Source organism: Canis lupus, chromosome 8, assembly GCF_003254725.2.
Source record: "Canis lupus dingo isolate Sandy chromosome 8, ASM325472v2, whole genome shotgun sequence".
In the NCBI taxonomy this organism is placed as follows: domain Eukaryota; kingdom Metazoa; phylum Chordata; class Mammalia; order Carnivora; family Canidae; genus Canis; species Canis lupus.
In genome coordinates this window covers 9060894-9082939 of record NC_064250.1, presented here as the reverse complement: position 1 = coordinate 9082939, position 22046 = coordinate 9060894, and the positions used below count along the sequence as shown (strand labels likewise).

Below are 22046 nucleotides of genomic sequence, written 5' to 3'. Positions count from 1 at the left end.
AAATCAGAGAGATACAAATACCAGTATAAGGGGCCCATTGTGCTTAGTTTGTAGCCCTGTCACATGCTTTTAATTTAGGTTGGTTGATTGATTATGACAAACTGACAGATAGCATATTGTTCCTCTCTTGGAGTCTCTAGACACTTTAATATTCTACTCTGATCTGTCCATTTTGATTCCAAAACTTAAGTGAAATGGAATTACAGCATTCACTTTGTTTTCCTGTGCTGAGTGATTATCTCTGAAGTGCAATTTTGTGATTAGGCGAGATGGCATGCCTACACTCAGCTAATACTGATTTCCCCCAGGGTGCAGAACAGGTAAATTCATAATGAATGGATGTTGTGTTTTGATTTCAAATGGATGTAAAACCTCCCCACACTTGGTAGTTTTATTTTAAAAATGTATTTAATTATTCTAAAATTAACAGGAGAATATTAAAATTGAACTTTAGAAAATGGCATTTGAACATAAGTCAAGGGTGCTAACTGCTTATGAATGTTAATCCCCTTAAAAAAGGGAAAAAGGCAGACTTACCTGACATAAACGGGGGCGGGGGGGGGGGGGGTTGGAGAAGGAGTATGGTCATTGAAAATCTTCAGTTTAATTATTTATATTTTTCTGATTAATTCAAAAATATCTGAGTGCAGCTTGGTATTAGTATTCTCAAATACCAGTGTTCCTTATTTTGAAAACCACAGTAATTATTAACTAATTGGTATAATAGTATCATCATAGCTGCTTGGTTCTGAGGGCTGACTTTTAGGGGGAAGGAGAGAGAAACAGAAAGGAGTTAACGATTGGCACAAAGTATTTTCTTTGATATTTTGAAAACAGATTTTGTCCATGAGTAAGAGAACTAGTTTTAAAGAGAATTTACCATCCCCAAATTAGACATGTTTTGACCAAACCACAGAAGTAGATTATTGGTACCCAAATCATACTCCTTTACTGATAAACATTGACCATAATATTGTGAATCTTGTAATATGCAATTTCTCAAACTTATTTAGGTTGAAATCCTTTTAATAAGGAATATTAACACTAGTCAGAACTTCCTGTAGGCAGTGTTGGTGCATGATCATAGTTCTTTGATCAGCTTCTTCTTCCCACACTTAAATCTCTTAGCATAGTATCTAGTATATATTAAGAGCTCAGTAAATCTTATTCTTGTTATTTTAATTATCTTTCCAGCTGAATAAAAGTAATAATTTTCATAAGTTGATTTTCAACAACAAAGCCCCTTAATTTGGAATAAAGTGCTTTTATTCAAGGCTCAAAGAACAACTAACCCATTAAAATTTTCAGTCTTCTATTATGTCCAGTTGTATGTCCTGTGAACCATCAGTAATATTCTTTCTGGTGGAAGTGATTCACTCTCCTAAATGTTCTATTATCTCTTGCCCTGAGGGATGTGATACCCTCAAAGTTGTCCTCATAATTTTGGATATCTACGGAGCAGAGATGAATGGCCTACATTTTCAGTATGCGCTCTCTCTCACCTTGCATACTTGAGTTAACAAGGGAAGCACTTCATTAAGTGCACTCAGTGAGTGATTTGTTAGCCTATAGCCTGCTCTCCAAGGCAGCAATAGGAAATCTACAAATGTTTATTCCACACAGCATAGAGCTATTGGACATAATTCTTTAGGCAGAGTTAGGGAAGATAAGATGCAATGGTGGTATGATGAAAAGGACAGTGAATTGGGGGCCAGAGCGACTATGGGTTGTAGTTGTAGTTCTATTTAGTATCTTAGTCCACAATTTGTAGTTTCTCTGGAAATCAGAAGTCATTTTATACTTGTTGTGGCGTTTTTTGTTTGTTTTTACCTATCTTTCTTGCTAGTTTGGTAGGCTCTGTAGAGACATCTTATTCATCTTTAGATCTTTACCCACAATTGTATTATTGACAATATTGAAGGTGCTTAACAAAGTTTCCCCCCAATTCTTTTTGAATAAAATTTTATGAAATCAAGTGCACATGGTCCTAACTTTAATGGAAGTGTAAGCTTTTCAGACTTGGAGAAGTTACCATTAATCACATCTTCTCTTTCTGTGTATGAGAAACTGAAGCTCGTGATGGTTGGGTGAGTTGTCACTTCAGTAATAGCAAAGCTGCAGCCAGCTTTCCTCCTCCCAGGTCAGCACTCTCTGGACTGTACTAGCTAGGCTCAACATTAGGCTATGTATGCAAATAGATCTAGAAAGATATACCCCCTACCCATTAGAATTTTGGGAAACTGGGTGATCCTTTACTTTCAATTCTCTGTATCTTTCTTGATTTGGACAACAACAAAAAACATAAACTAATTTTGTAACACAATAAAAAATATCATTTGGCAAAATATTATTTCAAAAGGTAGTGAATTGGGCAGCCCGGGTGGCTCTGTGGTTTAGCGCCCCCAAGGCCTGATCCTGGAGACCCAGGATCAAGTCCCATGTCGGGCTCCCTGCTTCTCCCTCTGCCTGTGCCTCTGCCTCTCTCTGTGTGTCTCTCATGAATAAATAAATAAAATCTTAAAAAAAAAAAAGTAGTGAATTTCAATACTTTGCAGGAGTACCATATAGAATAAGTAACAATATGTGTTAAACAAAAGTACCCTACATCATGAATGTGTATTTCTCAAGGAGTGGACTGGATTCACCAGTGTGTTAAGTCCTTCTTATGTATTGGTGAAGAGGCTGCTTGGTTATTTATAGGTCATAATAAATGCTTGGTTATTTTGCCTTAAGAGTTCAAATAACTCTATATCCCCAAGAAGAGGCTGCTCAGATTTCTAATCTGTCTTGCAGGGGGCTCCCCCACTTCTGATGTACCTTTTCATGGTCATATTCAAATATACCATCTTCTGATCTGTCAAATTCAATCTATCAAATTTTTTTCATTAATATTTCTAACTACCTTTTTGGGGGAGAAAAAGCAAAATATTTTTAAGTCACATCAGGTATTTGTAAATCTGATTGAACTCTCCTTTTGTTCATGCCTTCTTCACATTTTACCTATTCTCAAAGTGCCCTGAAACTTTGACTAGCAGGAACAGGGGAGAGAGGGTTGCCGTGCCACACAATTGTAAAGCTGTGGTAAGAAGAATAAAGTCTCACTGCTATCACCAAGCAGTGTTGCATCTTATCTTTCCTGGCTTTGCCCAGAGTTATATCCATACTGTGTATTAACTATCCTGTATATAATTATCTACAGATCAGACTATCCATTTGGCTTATTTTCCAATGTTACTATTTTTACAGCTTCTGCCACCTTTGAAGACTTTCAGATTCGTCCCCACGCTCTTTTTGTTCATTCATACAGAGCTCCAGCTTTCTGTGATCACTGTGGAGAAATGCTGTGGGGGTTGGTGCGTCAAGGCCTTAAATGTGAAGGTAAGATCTTTCCCTCCCCAGTCAAGTCAGTCACATGCTGGAACATATAAATCATCTGCTTGTGTTGTGCCCTCTACAATTATGTCTTCTTTCCCTCAGATGTCTTCCAGTGATTTTTTGGATGCATGGATTCTGTTTTGTTCATTTCTTTATATTTCCTGTCTTCAGCATATTTGCTCTGACGTGGAAAACCTGATACTCATACTGTTTCCCCTGTGTTTTATGGATCCATTTCTTTTGTGTGATTTTGGCAACAAACTAAAAATAACATTTGCTTCTGAAGTCAGAATTAGTAGGCATTCAACAAATGTGTGTTGAAATACGCAGAGATTTAGGAGATTAATCAAACCATGCAAAGTCATTCAGCTGTAGAGTGACCGACTGGAACTTGTACCCATGTTTCTCATGTGAACAGTGAATAGTGGAAATATTAAAAGAAAATGGTGCTTTCCTAATTATCTACCATGTGGAAACCACCATGTATGGTATCTTACATATTTTCTTAACAGTTCTACAAGGTAGTTATTTTTTTAAAGATTTATTTATTTATGAGAGATACAGAGAGGCAGAGACATAGGCAAAGAGAGAAGTGGGCTCCCCGCAGGGATTCCAATGAGGGACTTGATCCCAGGACCCCGGGGCCACAACCTGAGCCAAAGGCAGGTGCTCAACCACTGAGCCACCCAGGCATCCCTACAAGGTAGTTAGCCCTATAAAGTAAGGTATGCAAGGTCATATGGACAAAAAAATTGTGGAACCAGGGTTCAGATCAATGTAGTTCAGAAGTTGTGATGCTCTGTGATTAACTTTCCCTTACGTATCCACTCACATTAGAACTTGTGGCAGTTAAAAATGCCTCGGGTGTTCTCTTTGGGTTTTCATGGCTCAATCCCTCCGAGCCCAAGTCCATTGTATCAAAGAACATTTTAAAAAATTGATAACCAGAGTAGTTGCTGAACTTGTCCAATAGAATCAGAATTCAAAAACTCACCCTATTTACAAATTGTGAAAAGAAATCAGAAAAAGCTCGAGAGAAAATTTGAATTTCCAAATAGCCCCAAGAAACAGTACTATTTTTAAAAATGCATAATTTAATACCAAAAGAGCTTTTAATTTATGGTTGAACAAAAATCATTTTTACTTTCTCTTTCCAGGGTGCGGTCTGAATTACCATAAGAGATGTGCATTTAAAATACCCAACAATTGCAGTGGCGTGAGGAGGAGAAGGCTCTCCAACGTTTCCCTCACTGGGCTCAGCACTGTCCGCACAGCGTCTGCTGAGCTCTCCAGCAGTGCTCCTGACGAGCCCCTTCTGGTACAGCCTCCTGTTTATCCATTTATCCATTTACATGAGAGATCTGTGGGACGATGGGATAACAGCGTCAATCAAGACAGTGCCCTGGGAGGGAGGACACAGCCAAGGTGTTAATGACTAGATTTCTTTAGGGCCTGTGCTGTAGAGTGTTCAGGGCTTCATCAAATATCCAAAGCTTTGAGTTTGCTTTTTCATCTGTGAACTTCATGCAGTTAGAAATAGGTGAGGTTTCATCGTGGTCATAGGGCCAGAGTGGCACAAACTAATGTGTAAATATTACAAAACATAATTTGTCAAAATCTGGAAACCAGAAGCAAAAGAAGTTCTCTTTGTGACATAGGTGAATATTTCTTCTGGGAGAAAATTTTAAACTTGCTCTTACGAAAATATGAAAGTCTTCAATGTCTTGGCATTACTGGCAGACATTCTGGAGTATTGTCAGAGTGACACTGATTGACAAATGCTGAGAGAAAAATAAGACTTGAATACCTTAAATATTTCCATTATTAGTTCTAATATACTTATGGATATGACTTAAGTATTATTCTTTAAGAGAGTTAAATTTAGATTTTCCAAACATTCAAAACCAAGTAAAAATTGTGATAATTATGTGAATTATTTAAAGTAAGAACATAAACTGACAGTGCAAGACTTTAAATATCCCATATTTACTCCCTCCTTCCAAAGAATATTACAAAGACTTTTTATAATCTAGCTATTATAAAAATCATTTAAGAAATTTAGAAATTATTACAACATTAAGGTTAAATTATTCCTTCTTGGAGTGGAGGGGAGGCAATACATTTTGAAGACATCTCTAAAAAAAGTTGTATCAACTAGTCTCTGGTTTGAAAAATATTTTGTTGTGATCTTTATGTTACAGCGTAAACCAGACATATAGCCCAAATGCATGCTTATTTTGGTAAATAGGAAAATGTTATAGTCTGTTTTCCTGAGACTTCCTTTTAGGACTTTATTGTGTTTTCATTCTTTCATGAAGTAAACCTGTTGGGGGAATGCAAGTACTTAATCCTACCATTAACTAGAAGACTATATTATGTTTAATAGCTATGCAGAATGTATGTGTGTGACTTTATATTATTTTGTAAAGTTGCATGAATTGGAACTACTGGTATTCAAATTGAAAGGTACTTAAATCAAAAGCTGTTTACTTTTCCAGCAACTCATGTCAGCTTCCCAATTCTGAAATTCTTTGATTTAGTTTGAATTTTTATAGACTAGTTCCTCTTGCTCACTGAGACACATGGTGTTTTTAGAATACTTAAAAATTTAGAAGCAAAATTATAAATTAATTGTATATTGTTTTCAATTTTACCAAGAAAAGTTCTTAAAAAATTATTTAATATCCCATCAGAAATCTAAAGCTCTAAAGCCATTCATTATTAGACTAGATTAGAATCCAGATGATTAATGCTAAAGATTCTTCTTTTAAATCGGTGTCAACTTTATATAATATATACATATATATGCATATACACGTTTTACATATATATATGTGCATATATAATACAAAACAGTACATATATAATTTATATAAGTATGAATTGAGTTACATATTTAAGTTATATGCATGCATATATTTACAAATGTATAATTTATATGTGAATATAATTTAGGTTACATAACTATAGTCTTTAACACAGGTTTTTAAATCAAATTATTTAATTGCTTTATTTAACCAAATTAAATAATTATTTCATCATTTGAATTACTTGATTACAAGCTATATTTTACATGAAATGTTGAAATTCATTAGTGCTTTATTGGTAAATGAAAATTTTTATAGTAGAATGCTGAAAATGTTTTTTTTAATATATTTTGAAAAATCTGATTTTAACCATGTCTGTCAAGGAGGCTTATAAGATTGTGACCAAATCAGATATTTGTGAGGTGAGAAAATATTGGGGCCATAAAATACTTTGAAAAATGTTATTATGATAAACTTTCATGACCTTGTATAAAAAGCCTGACAGGCAATGTTTAAATGAGAAATGCCCTTGGAAATCATATTTCTGACACCATTTGACACACTGGCTCTCAAAGTCCTGTTTTACATGTATCAGAGCTCTTTGTGCCCTCATGGTATGCCTGTTTATTTCTTGTTTTATCCAAACACTGAGAAAAGAAGCAAACACTGGCCCACTTTGAGGAGGGCACATATTTTCTGGTTGTCTTGGGTCACAGTCATGCCTTGGCTACTTCATGTCAGGACAAAACCAGTCTGCTCTACCAAGGCATTTTGGAGTACAGTGAATATGTCCTTCTTTATCCCTGGGCAAGACATAAAAGGTCAGCAATTACAGTTTAAAATTTATAGCAAATACCTAATCAAAAGTAGTATTATGGAAATAATACTAAAACCTTTTAGTTCTCTATACAATAAAAGATATTTTTCCACTTCTGAAAAAGACAATGATCAAGATATAAAGATGGCATTCCTTATTAATCTCATTATATCACCCATGTTGAAAAGTTACCCATGACAAGTGTAGAGATTTTTTCTAAAATGTAAGAAAATGATTTTTCCTGTCCATACTTGATGATTATTTTTTTTGTATTTTAATAGATGTTTATTGTTTTAAACTACTGAGTTTGTTATGCAGTAATAGTTAACAAATACAATTATATTTCATTAGAAAATCATCCTTTACAAGAATTTTTAATTTATTGCAATAGTTTATATTATTGCAATAGTTTTATATGGCATTCTCTCATGAAATTTGTTTCTTTTTTTTTTAATAATAAATTTATTTTTTATTGGTATTCAATTTACCAACATACAGAATAACACCCAGTGCTCATCCCGTCAAGTGCCCCCCTCAGTGCCCATCACCCATTCACCCCCACCCCCCGCCCTCCTCCCCTTCCATCACCCCTAGTTCATTTCCCAGAGTTAGGGGTCTTTATGTTCTGTCTCCCTTTCTGATATTTCCCACACATTTCGTCTCCCTTCCCTTATATTCCCTTTCACTATTATTTATATTCCCCAAATGAATGAGAACATATAATGTTTGTCCTTCTCCGATTGACTTATTTCACTCAGCATAATACCCTCCAGTTCCATCCACATTGAAGCAAATGGTGGGTATTTGTCGTTTCTAATGGCTGAGGAATATTCCATTGTATACATAAACCACATCTTCTTTATCCATTCATCTTTCGATGGACACTGAGGCTCCTTCCACAATTTGGCTATTGTGGCCATTGCTGCTAGAAACATTGGGGTGCAGGTGTCCCGGCGTTTCATTGCATCTGAATCTTTGGGGTAAATCCCCAGCAGTGCAATTGCTGGGTCGTAGGGCAGGTCTATTTTTAACTCTTTGAGGAACCTCCACACAGTTTTCCAGAGTGGCTGCACCAGTTCACATTCCCACCAACAGTGTAAGAGGGTTCCCTTTTCTCCGCATCCGCTCCAACATTTGTGGTTTCCTGCCTTGTTAATTTTCCCCATTCTCACTGGTGTGAGGTGGTATCTCATTGTGGTTTTGATTTGTATTTCCCTGATGGCAAGTGATGCAGAGCATTTTCTCATGTGCGTGTTGGCCATGTTTGTGTCTTCTTCTGTGAGATTTCTCTTCATGTCTTTTGCCCATTTCATGATTGGATTGTTCGTTTCTTTGCTGTTGAGTTTAAGAAGTTCTTTATAGATTTTGGATACTAGCCCTTTATCTGATATGTCATTTGCAAATATCTTCTCCCATTCTGTAGGTTGTCTTTTAGTTTTGTTGACTGTATTCTTTGCTGTGCAAAAGCTTCTTATCTTGATGAAGTCCCAATAGTTCATTTTTGCTTTTGTTTCTTTTGCCTTCGTGGATGTATCTTGCAAGAAGTTACTGTGGCCGAGTTCAAAAAGGGTGTTGCCTGTGTTCTCCTCTAGGATTTTGATGGACTCTTGTCTCACATTTAGATCTTTCATCCATTTTGAGTTTATCTTTGTGTATGGTGCAAGAGAGTGGTCTAGTTTCATTCTTCTGCATGTGGATGTCCAATTTTCCCAGCACCATTTATTGAAGAGGCTGTCTTTCTTCCAGTGGATAGTCTTTCCTCCTTTATCGAATATTAGTTGACCATAAAGTTTAGGGTCCACTTCTGGGTTCTCTGTTCTGTTCCATTGATCTATGTGTCTGTTTTTGTGCCAGTACCACACTGTCTTGATGACCACAGCTTTGTAGTACAACCTGAAATCTGGCATTGTGATGCCCCCAGCTATGGTTTTCTTTTTTAAAATTCCCGTGGCTATTCGGGGTCTTTTCTGATTCCACACAAATCTTAAAATAATTTGTTCTAACTTTCTGAAGAAAGTCCATGGTATTTTGATAGGGATTGCATTAAACGTGTAAATTGCCCTGGGTAACTTTGACATTTTCACAATATTAATTCTGCCAATCCATGAGCATGGAATATTTTTCCACCTCTTTGTGTCTTCCTCAATTTCTTTCAGAAGTGTTCTATAGTGTTTAGGGTATAGATCCTTTACCTCTTTGGTTAGGTTTATTCCTAGGTATCTTCTGCTTTTGGGTGCAATTGTAAATGGGATTGACTCCTTAATTTCTCTTTCTTCAGTCTCATTGTTAGTGTATAGAAATGCCACTGATTTCTGGGCATTGATTTTGTATCCTGCCATGCTACCAAATCGCTGTATGAGTTCTAGCAATCTTGGGGTGGAGGCTTTTGGGTTTTCTGTGTAGAGTATCATGTCATCGGTGAAGAGGGAGAGTTTGACTTCTTCTTTGCCAATTTGAATGCCTTTAATGTCTTTTTGTTGTCTGATTGCTGAGGCTAGGACTTCCAGTACTATGTTGAATAGCAGTGGTGAGAGTGGACATCCCTGTCTTGTTCCTGATCTTAGGGGAAAGGCTCCCAGTGCTTCCCCATTGAGAATGATATTTGCTGTGGGCTTTCCGTAGATGGCTTTTAAGATGTTGAGGAATGTTCCCTCTATCCCTACACTCTGAAGAGTTTTGATCAGAAATGGATGCTGTATTTTGTCAAATGCTTTCTCTGCATCTAATGAGAGGATCATATGGTTCTTGGTTTTTCTCTTGCTGATATGATGAATCACATTGATTGTTTTACGAGTGTTGAACCAGCCTTTTGTCCCAGGGATAAATCCTAGTTGGTCATGGTGAATAATTTTCTTAATGTACTGTTGGATCCTATTGGCCAGTATCGTGTTGAGAATTTTTGCATCCATGTTCATCAGGGATATTGGTCTGTAATTCTCCTTTTTGGTGGGGTCTTTGTCTGGTTTTGGAATTAAGGTGATGCTGGCCTCATAGAACGAGTTTGGAAGTACTCCATCTCTTTCTATCTTTCCAAACAGCTTTAGGAGAATAGGTATGGTTTCTTCTTTAAACGTTTGATAGAATTCCCCTGGGAAGCCATCTGGCCCTGGACTTTTGTGTCTTGGGAGGTTTTTGATGACTGCTTCAATTTCCTCCCTGGTTATTGGCCTGTTCAGGTTTTCTATTTCTTCCTGTTCCAGTTTTGGTAGTTTGTGGCTTTGCAGGAATGCGTCCATTTCTCCTAGATTGCCTAATTTATTGGCGTATAGCTGTTCATAATATGTTTTTAAAATCGTTTGTATTTCCTTGGTGTTGGTAGTGATCTCTCCTTTCTCATTCATGAGTTTATTAATTTGAGTCTTCTCTCTCTTCTTTTTAATAAGGCTGGCTAATGGTTTATCTCTTTTATTAATTCTTTCAAAGAACCAACTCCTGGTTCTGTTGATCTGTTCCACAGTTCTTCTGGTCTCGATTTCGTTGAGTTCTGCTCGAATTTTAATTAACTCTCTTCTTCTTCTGGGTGTAGGATCTATTTGCTGTTTTTTCTCTAGCTCCTTTAGGTGTAAGGTTAGCTTTTGTATTTGAGTTCTTTCCAGTTTTTGAATGGATGCTTGTATTGCGATGTATTTCCCCCTCAGGACTGCTTTTGCTGCATCCCAAAGATTTTGAACGGTTGTATCTTCATTCTCATTAGTTTCCATGAATCTTTTTAATTATTCCTTAATTTCTGGTTGACCCTTTCATCTTTTAGCAGGATGGTCCTTAAACTCCACGTGTTTGAGGTCCTTCCAAACTTCTTGTTGTGATTTAGTTCTAATTTCAAGGCATTATGGTCTGAGAATATGCAGGGGACGATCCCTATCTTTTGGTATCGGTTCAGGCCCGATTTGTGACCCAGTATGTGGTCTATTCTGGAGAAAGTTCCATGTGCACTTGAGAAGAATGTGTATTCAGTTGAGTTTGGATGTAAATTTCTGTAGATATCTGTGAAATCCATCTGGTCCAGTGTATCATTTAAAGCTCTCGTTTCTTTGGAGATGTTGTGCTTAGAAGACTTATCTAGTATAGAAAGAGCTAGATTGAAGTCACCAAGTATAAGTGTATTATTATCTAAGTATTTCTTCACTTTGGTTATTAATTGATTTAAATTGGGAGCTCCCACATTCGGGGCATATATATGGAGGATTGTTAAGTCCTCTTGTTGGATAGATCCTTTAAGTATTATATAGTGTCCCTCTTCATCTCTCACTACATTCTTCGGGGTAAATTTTAGTTTATCTGATATAAGGATGGCTACCCCTGCTTTCTTTTGAGGACCATTTGAATGGTAAATGGTTCTCCAACCTTTTATTTTCAGGCTGTAGGTGTCCTTCTGTCTAAAATGAGTGTCTTGTAGACAGCAAATAGATGGGTCCTGCTTTTTTATCCAGTCTGAAACCCTGTGCCTTTTGATGGGGTCATTAAGCCCGTTCACGTTCAGAGTTACTATTGACAGATATGAGTTTAGTGTCATCATGATATCTATTCAGTCCTTGTTTTTGTGGATTGTTCCACTGAACTTCTTCTAAAAGGGGTATTTTAAGAGTCCCCCTTAAAATTTCTTGCAGAGCTGGTTTGGAGGTCACATATTCTTTCGGTTTCTGCCTATCTTGGAAGCTCTTTATCTCTCCTTCCATTTTGAATGAGAGCCTTGCTGGATAAAGTATTCTCGGTTGCATGTTCTTCTCATTTAGGACCCTGAATATATCCTGCCAGCCGTTTCTGGCCTGCCAGGTCTCTGTGGAGAGGTCTGCTGTTACCCTAATACTCCTCCCCATAAAGGTCAGGGATTTCTTGTCTCTTGCTGCTTTAAGGATCTTCGGAATTTGCAAGCTTAACTATTAGATGTCGAGGTGTTGAACGGTTTTTATTGATTTTAGGGGGGGATCTCTCTATTTCCTGGATCTGAATGCCTATTTCCCTTCCCAGATTAGGAAAGTTTTCAGCTAGCATTTGTTCAAATACATATTCTGGCCCTCTGGCCCTTTCGGCGCCCTCGGGAACCCCAATTAAATGTAGATTTTTCTTCCTCAGGCTGTTGTTTATTTCCCTTAATCTATCCTCATGGTGTTTTAATTGTTTGTCTCTTTTTTCCTCGGTTTCCCTCTTTGCCATCAACTTGTCTTCTATGTCACTCACTCGTTCTTCCACCTCATTAACCCTCGTCGTTAGGACTTCTAGTTTGGATTGCATCTCATTCAATTGATTTTTAATTTCGGCCTGATTGGATCTAAATTCTGCAGTCATAAAGTCTCTTGAGTCCTTTATGCTTTTTTCTAGAGACACCAGTAGCTTTATAATAGTGCTTCTGAATTGGCTTTCTGATATTGAATTGTAATCCAGATTTTGTAACTCTGTGGGAGAGAGGACTGTTTCTGATTCTTTCTTTTGAGGTGAGATTTTCCTTCTAGTCATTTTGCTCAGTGCAGAGTGGTCAAAAAGAAGTTGTATTGGGAAAAAGAGAAAAAGAGAGGAGAGAAAGAAGGAAAGAAAAGAGAAAAAGAAAGAAGAAAAAAGGAAGAAAAAAAGAGAAGAAAAAGAGAAGGAAAAAGAAAGGAAAAAAAGGGTGGGGGAAGCAAACAGAAATCAAAAAGCAAAGACAAAACAAAATAATACAAAACAAAACAAAACCCACGGGGGAGTATCTTCTGATTCTGTGTACTTTAAGTCCCTTGACTTCCCCTGGAACTGGTCCGTCTAGCTGGTCTTCTGGGGGAGGGGCCTGTTGTGCTGATTCTCAGGTGTTAGCAGTTGGGGGAGCTGCTCTGCCCCTGCCTGGTGCAGGGCTCAGTGGGGGTTGTTTACCCCGTGAGGCCCCAGGAGGAACAACCGCAGTGGCGGGGCCAGCTCTGCAGCCCTGGAGTCAGCCCCCACAGTAGCTCCGGAGCTCTCCTCTGCAGGGCCTGGAGGCTCGGGGCGGGGCCGCTGATCTGCTCAGCTGGGGCAGGAGCGTCCTTGCTGTCCTGGGCCCTCCCGGCCTCTGCCTGTCCCGGGGGAGGCGGGATCCCGGGCTGTGTCCCGCCGCCCAGTGGTCCGGGGCCTGCGCTGGTGGATTCGCGCTCCCGCCCTGCAGCCCCCTCCGCGGAGCCGCCCCCGAGCCCCCCCAGCTGCTCCCGCCCCGCAGCCCCCTCCGCGGAGCCGCCCCCGAGCCCCACCGAGCCCCCCCCGAGCTGCTCCGGGTCCCGCCGTGTGCGCTGCAGCCCTTAGGGAGCTCGGCGCATCTCCGGGGCGCAGGTGTCTGTTAGTGTCCCCGGGAGCCTGAGGGCATCCCCCCCCTCCTGGGTCCTGCTCCAACTCCCCGCGAGCCCCTTTCCCCCGGGAAGGTCGGTGCAGCTCCTGCGTCTCCGGGACGGGGCTCTCCTGTCCTGGGGACACTCGCCCCGGCCTCAGCCCGGCTCCTCGCGGGGGCCCCCCCCTTGGAGGCCTTTGTTTCTTTATTTCTTTTTCCAGGTCTTCCTACCTGATAGCAGCGTGAACTCTACTCACTGTAGCATTACAGCTGTTCTCTCTTTAAATCTCAGGCCGAATTCGTAGATTTTCAGGATGATTTGAAGGTTATCTAGGTAATTTGGTGGGGACAGGTGACTTGGGGACCCTACTCTTCCACTGTCTTGCCCCTCCCCCCTTGATGACTTATTTTGACTATAAAATCCCCATTTCACATACATATGAAGACACTGGTAATTCTATTAATTTATTCATTTTCAGCACATAAACTGAATCTCAGATTTCCATATTGCTGCTAAAATAGAAAAAAAGTATAACAACATAGATCATATGACCGGATTTATCTGTCTTCAATTTTGGCAGTAAACTGTATTCATTTTAACAACCATGAGGTAGTCCATCTTTTAAGACCCAAAATGCAGTCAATGTATATATAGCATAACAGCTCAGCAGGGGTGTATACCTTTTCATAAACCATCACCAATATTAGAAGGAAATGAGAAAAACTCAATAGGTTTTTAAGTAGGATACATTAATATATTCTATCATTATATATAATTATACTTAAGACTATATCAATTTTATAGACTTTTAAGAAAATTGCACAAGTCAGGATTAAATGATCCTATCATTTCTCTATGCTTTCCTCATCTTTTTATTTATTTATTTTTCATCTTTTTATTTTTATTTTTATTTACAAATGTTCTTGTGGAATTTGGGAAAAGTCAAAACCAATTGAAACCATGTTATGCAAGACTTAGTCTTAGGCAAAAGTTAGCAATCTCTTTCAAAACTCTGAAGATGCTTATATCTGATAAACTGTCCTACAGGGGACAATTATAAAAGCTGAATAAAATGTAACAAAAGAAAACAGAATAAAGTAATATTTGAAGGTACCCAAGAACAACTAAAGCAATCAAGATTTGAGGGACCAATGTCTCAGAAGGAAGGAAATCACATAGAGGTCAATGCACAGAACAGGCCCCATAATGAAGAAGTATCTGGCCTCAAATGTTGGTCATACTGAGGTTGAGAACCCCTGAGGTAGAGCCACGCTGGAGAATTTTCAAATGTGTTATAAAGCCACAGTTAAGACAACGTAGTATTGCACAAGATTTAAATTTTTAAAAAACAAGGTGATATTATGCATGAGTGGAACAATAAACCAGTCAAATAGAATGAAGAGCCTAGAAAATACGTGTACATATGTATAAGCCAACTGATTTCTGTCAAGGATATTGCTTCTGTGACAAAAGGATGGTCTTTTCAACACACATTTCTGGGACCAATTGGATATCTATATGAAAAACATGAATCTTGACCCTACCTTACACCATATACAAGATTATTTCAAGACAGATTGGGAGCTCCTTGAAGATAACATAGAAGGATATCTACAAGAAATCGAAGTTGGAAAAACTTTTCTAAATAGGACTCAAATCACTGATTTCAAAAGGAAAAGAGTGATAAATTGGACATCATTAAACTTAAGTAATTGTTTTCAGCAAAAAAATACCATCATTAAACTTAAGTAATTGTTTTCTGCAAGTCACCAAATGGGAAAAGATATTTTCAACATATGTATCTTATAAAAGACTCATATCCAGAAAGTATAAAGAACACCCACAGAAATTTAGAAGACAGACAACCCCGTTTAAGACACAGGCATAAATACTTAAACAGCACTTTATAAAAGAGTACAGCCAATAAACATCAAAATGTACTTTTATGTCATTAGTTATTAAGTAGTCTAAAGTGAAATATCTCTACACCAGAATGTCTAACACTGAATAAACCCTGATAATAACAAGTATTAATGAAGATACTGAGCAACTGGAACTCACATATACTATTACTGTGAATATAGATTGGTTCAACAACTTTGGACAAATGGTTGGCATTTATCTTCTAAAGCTGGACATATGCATGTTATGCCACTCCACAGTTCTGCTAGGTTTATATTCAATAGAAGTGTTTATAGACACATCTACAAAGATACACACAAGCATATTTTTTGTTTCTTGCTTTTTAATTTTTTTAGACTTCATTTTTTAGGTTCTCAGCAAAATTGAAAGGAAGGTACAGGGATTTCCCATATGCCATCTGCCCCCCCGGTATGTGCATTGTCTCCTCCATTATCAATATCACTTCCTGGAGTGGTACTTTTGTTAATACTTATGAGTCTACACTGACACATCATAATCACCCAAAGTCTCATTTTAGTGTCTTGTTGTACATTCTTTATGTTTGGGCAAATGCATAATTAGGTATCCATCATTATGGTAGCATATAAAGTATTTTCCCTGCCCTAAAAATCCTCTGTGCTTCACCTGTTCTCTCTTCCCTTTCACCCAATTCCTGCTAACCAGGGTTGCTTTTACTGACTCCATACCTTTGCCTTTTTTAGAATATCATATAGTTGGAATCATACAGTATGTACCCTTTCCAAATTGTGTTCTTTTACTTAGTAATATTCATCCTATTGCCTTCATTTCTTTGTTACACATCAGTTGACTCTATTTATGAAGGTCTATTTTGGAGCTCACTTATCTGATCCATTGATCTATTTGTCCCTTCTTTCATCAGTACCACACTGTCTTGATTATTGTAGCTGTATAGTAAGTCTTAAAGTCTGGTAGCATCAGTTCTCCAGTTATGTTCTTCCTCTTTAATATTATATTAATATATTTTGTTGGGTATTCTAGATCTTTTTCCTTTCCTCCTAAACTTTTTTTTTAAATTTTTTTATTATTATTTATTTATGATAGTCACACACAGAGAGAGAGAGAGAGGCAGAGACACAGGCAGAGGGAGAAGCAGGCTCCATGCACCGGGAGCCCAATGTGGGATTCAATCCCGGGTCTCCAGGATCGCGCCCTGGGCCAAAGGCAGGCGCCAAACCGCTGCGCCACTCAGGGATCCCCTCCTCCTAAACTTTAAAGTCAGTTTGTTGCTGTCCATAAAATAACTTGCTAGGATTTTGATTGAGATTGCATTGAATCTATAGATCAAGTTGAGAAGAACTGATATCTTCACAATATTAAATTTTCCCATCCATGAACATGGAATGTTTCTCTATTATTTAGTTTTTATTTTATTTCTTTGATTAGAATTTTATAATTTTCCTCATATAGATCTTATACATGTTTGGTTAGATTTATATCTGAGTCTTCATTTTGAGGGGGTCCCAATGTGAATAGTATTGTTATAAGCATATTTGTATCTTTATTTGTAATAGCTAAAAGCTTAGAAATAAATAGTTATAAAGTTATTAGGTTTCTTCATCACAGGTCATGTAGGAAATAATAAAATATTAATATTAATCAGAATAATTAATAATTAAACTTAGTTTTGAAATTCCTATCAGTTATTGAAAATGGGATTATAGGAATTATATTATTTAATAATTGGAAACAAATTCTGGCCACTAAATGAAAAGCAATGTGTCACATCATCCTAATATGCATGTAATTTGCATAATACCATTGTTTTCTACAGTTGTTTTCACTACAGATGAAAAAGCATAATTCAGATGATCTTCTTTCAAGGGGAAAACAAAAATAAAAGCAAAACTATAGCATAATATTATAGCCAACTATTAAAGGAATAGATGGTTCTCTTTATCTTTATCAAGATACATTTCTGGTGATTCTAAGTTGATAGCAAAGTAGAAAGAGCTTTGTGTTCTTCCCTGTTTTTTTCTTGGAAGTAATGGTCCCATCAAATATCCTGCAAAAAAAATTTCCTGGTCAGGTAATATTGAGAAGTGCTTCTCCGTCCATCCATGTATTGGACATCATAATATATATTAAGCATAATTATGGGCCTTGGAAGTCTTGGAATAATGAAATCAGTGTTCCTATACTGACTCAAATATGGAACCCCTTTTTCTCATAAAACCTAAGGATATCCTATGGGGGAAAATGCACTTTGAGAAATGGTATCTTAGAGAAATAAGTGAACATATGTAGCTTAGATCATCTTCAAATATCATGAGCTGAATAGCACTCAGCCAAAACTGAATGCTCATGAGAGCCTGGAGTAAAGGTATTCATGGCTTACAAATGGCAGGGAAATCGTATCAGGTATGCTGATGAGGATAAGAATAATGCCTATTTTGGAAGTTGAGAGACTTGATTGATTTCCACTCCCAAAGAGAAAGCTTTGCCATCTCTGAAATCTATGAAAATGTTCCATAAAAGTAACACATGAACAGGGTTATTATTTTACCTTGTAGGGGCCCCAGGGCAGGCTGCCCCAAGATGGGCCATTTCAGCATATTTTCTCAAGTTAAAAGCAATCAAAACCCAGCAGATGCAGGAAAAGCTCTCTGCCTCCTCCATAACTGCCTAACCTTACATTGGAAAAGAGAGCCTATAACAGGAAGAAAGCTATTAATAGAGACTCCCCTTTACCTAAAGAACAGCATAATAGGACAAACTTGTTTTTCCCAACATCTCCCCTCTCCCGTCACCTTCTTGGTAATAACCTTCTTCCCTTTCAAATCCTCAGACCCTACTTTCCTTAGCTTATATAAGCTTCATGTTGCCTCATTGTCTTTGGAATTTTGTGTCTAGAGGCACACGTATTACATTTGATTTTCTCCTATTATTCTGTCTCCTGTCAATTTGCTTCTAAGTCCACGTAGAAGGACTTTAAGACAAAGGAAGGTCTTCCCCCCAGCACTCTTAAAAGTCTGTTTGAATCCATTCAAATGAGCAGTTAGGTACCCTGACTTCTGCATATGCTTCATGTCAATCCATAATTGTAGCAGGTATTATTGGGTAGCAGTTAACTTTGGCAGAACCTCATTCTAAATGTACCCTACTTCCCAAGGTAGTAGATTGTAGATTGAATATTGCAGAATAGGATATGGGGGTTCAGAGAACAATGGACATGTGTTTTTTAAAATTATTCATTTATTTATTTATTCATTCATTCATTCATTCATTCATTCATGAGAGAGACCGACAGACAGACAGAGACGGAGACAGGCAGAGGAAGAAGCAAGCTCCATGCAGGGAGCCCGATGCGGGACTCGATCCTGGGACTCCAGGATCACACCCTGGGCTGAAGGCAGGCGCTAAACAGCTGAGCTACCCAGGGATCCCCAGACATGCATTTTCGTTAAGAAAAAGAGTCCTCTGTATTTTGGTTTTGATTCGGGATGAAATGAACATATTCAGTGTAAATATGGGATATGTATTGTCTACTTAACCAAGTAGTTTCTTACATTTTTCATTGATACTCCTCTGAAAACAATTTTTCAGAATAGCCTTTCTACTTTTAAATTATACTCCAACCCTTGAATGAAATCAGACAGAAAACAATGATATGCAACAAAGACTCTAAAATGAGCAGAGAATGCATTGTAGTTCTCTCATTAAAACTATAAGCCACTGTTGGACTTCCCAGGTTTGTAAACCACTGACTGATACTAATTTTTCATCGGCTTATTCTTGCCTGCAGGCAGATACCAACTGTGTAACATTTGATTACTTTGATGACCTTTTTCATTCTTTTCCCATTGAGAGGTTGAATTATTGTGAAGAAAATCTAATCTTTCATGTAAAGGTCAAAAATGCTTCATTCTGACTATAATTTATTTTCAACAAGGTGAAAGAGCTGTCTTTCATCATTGACACTGTAACAAGTGTGTGTGTGTGTGTGTGTGTGTGTGTATATATATATATATATATATATTTTTTTTTTTTTACCTCTACCAACTCACAACTGTAAACTGTGTTTCTGCAATCTTGACTTAGTGTCTGTGGTTCCATTTAAATGTTAACAAGTAGTTTCTAACTTGGATGTCTCCGTGGCAATGAAGGCTGATCAGTGTCTCATTTTATTGGAAAAGGCATCTATATAAAACATTATTGATAACATGCATTGCTTTCTTCAAATAACACCATTTTCTTGTCTTTTTCCCCCCTTTGTTCTGCATCTTTGCCTGCTTTTTGCTCTTACAACTTCATGCTTCAGTCTCCTGTGAGTCCTGGCTTCGAGGTAGGTACTGACTCTACCTGACAATAGGGATACGCTTCACCATCTTTTTACAAACCAGCAGGTTGACGTCAGGCAATTATTGGTATTGACTCCATGAGAACAATCAGGTCAGAATTTAGCTCAGAATCCAACCTATTGAGTCTATGAAACTGGAAAGACAGGTTGAGAACGGAACAGGACACAGTCCACACACACTTTACCCAGTAGCGTGTTAACTGAAATGCATGCATACTGGAATTGTATCCTGAAGCCAGGTACCACAGAGCCATGCAAAGGAGGCCACCATCCCAAAACACACACACACACACACACGTTTTAGTTGGCATGGTAAGGCATACATGAAGGACTGCCTGAAGATGAATATAACTTTTTTTAAGAAGGGAGCTTTTATTATTTTTTTTTAATTTTTTAATGATAGTCACACACAGAGAGAGAGAGAGAGGCAGAGACACAGGCAGAGGGAGAAGCAGGCTCCATGCACCGGGAGCCCGATGTGGGACTCGATCCCGGGTCTCCAGAATCGCGCCCTGGGCCAAAGGCAGGCGCTAAACCGCTGTGCCACGCAGGGATCCCAAGAAGGGAGCTTTTAATCCTTAATGTATTATCACAGTCTATTTAGTTATTTTTTTAAAGGATGGTATGCAAGTGGATATATCAAGGTCTCAGTCCCAGAAGAAATTATATTTAGAAAATTCAAAAATTTCCTTCCTAGGCATTTTATTAAGCCCCCCTCCAAAATCGGTCTTTATTTATCTTAAGCAACTGATAGCCTGGATATGGAGGAAAGGCATTTAGATCAAGTGTTAAAGCACAGTATACAGTGGTGCTTTTATTATGATAACTTGTTCTGACCAATTGACTTGTTAATATTTAGTTTTCCTCATTTCCATACTTCTGGCAAATTGAGAATTGACATATTGTTACTTTTCTTCATGAGACTATAAATTGCAAATACCAGTATTAGTGTCCATTTTTAGATGGTCTTGTTAAAATAACTCTAACAAAGGAAGCTAATGAAAACATAGCCAGAACATGTTCTAGGTTAAATAAAATTGAGAAGTCAAGATATCTTGATTCATAAGATATAAAATGAAGAAATCTACTTCAATAATAGTAAATTTCTGTGTTTGGAAAAATCATCCCAGTTCAAAATGTGCCCTACTTAGAAAAGTCCAGGGCGAAAGCTAGGTAAATGTTGTTTTTTTTTTTTTTTTTTTTTTTTTTTTTTTATTCTTGCAAATTTAAATTTTGTCATTTAAATGCCGTCCAGACATGATTTGAAATGGGAATTAGTATCTTTCTCTTTAGATTGTCCTTCGGGAATGAAGCCAGAGAAGAATGGGAAGCATTTTTAACTTCCTTCTCCTACATTGCAATCAGGAACAGATTATCTAAGGGACTGAGGGGGATCGTCAACTTTTCTGTGAAAGTTGTATAACCACCAGGCCTTCACAGGATGGCTCTTGATACAAATAAGATGCATTTTCTTCTGCACAAGCTGTTGTTCTTGAACTTGTTTATATACAATTTTTTTGAAAGATAGTAGACTTTTTGTCTTTATAGCTGCCTTGGAAGAAAATGATGTATAAAATTTGACCAATATATTAGTGACAGAATTGTAAGTTGCAGAATTGTTATAGAAACCTGATCACGGTTCCATGTTATGTCTTGGTCAGTTAACACTTTTAGGTTTGGACTGCAGAAGCATACAGAATTACATAAATTCTCTGTCCTTATGGAGCTTGCATAAATGGCCAGTGTATAAACAAATAGATATAGTATATATGTCTTTGTAAAAGTTTCCTGGTATTATACTGCAAGGATATATATTAATTTTCCTAATCTCTTATACTGATTAGGTTTTCATTTTTTTTAAACATAGCCTCAATTTCTGTGCCTCAGTACTATTTCTTTATTGGAAGATAAACAGCTTTTCATATATTTTTTGGCCATTTGTATTTCACCTGTGGTCAATTGCTTATCTTTTTTTCTGTTGAGTTACTTATTGGCTGCTTAGAATCTTTATATATGATTAATCCTCTGTTAATCTATGATGAAAGTATATTTTCAGTTTTATGTGTGCTTTTGACATCTTTTCTCACACTGCTATTTTGACAGACAGAAGACATATTTTCACTCATTTTCTTACTATAGATAGCCTGTTGAAAATTAATCAATACAGCCAGATTAAACATTATACTCTTGCAAATGACTGAGGAGAATGTTTTTTACCCCAGAGTAAAGGAGCTGAGGTCAAAGTAGAAAATGAAGCAGAATTTAAGACAGTGATGTCCTTTGCAACCACAGAATATAATTGATGATACTTTTTTTAAGTCAGTTAGGTCTTATGGGATTTTTAAAATTTAAGAACTTTACTAAAGTTTTAAAATTATTTTTAAATGTCTTTCAGGAAGCATTTACTATTGGAGCTTTGAGGTTAAACGGCTCTACAGAGAATTTGTTTTTGGTGAAATTAAATGCTCCTAGTCTAGTCTTTTTGGTAATTCCTAATATTCAGACTGCCTAATAGTAGGAAATATATTGCTCATTCC

The 22046-nt window shown here is 37.4% G+C and overlaps 1 protein-coding gene across 6 annotated transcripts in view; it reads left to right on the top strand.

Annotated features, from left to right (window-relative positions):
* The window catches only part of PRKD1 (protein kinase D1), a 322843-nt gene that overhangs the window by 233355 nt on the left and 67442 nt on the right, over positions 1 to 22046 (top strand). For 5 of the 6 annotated variants that reach the window (XM_025442322.3, XM_049113594.1, XM_049113595.1 and 2 more), the window contains exons 3-5: positions 3247 to 3378; positions 4533 to 4693; positions 19471 to 19494. In XM_025442322.3, coding sequence (XP_025298107.1) covers positions 3247 to 3378; positions 4533 to 4693; positions 19471 to 19494 — 317 coding nt within the window. The remainder of the gene's footprint in view (positions 1 to 3246; positions 3379 to 4532; positions 4694 to 19470; positions 19495 to 22046) is intronic. The other variant, XM_025442324.3, reaches the window with a different exon arrangement.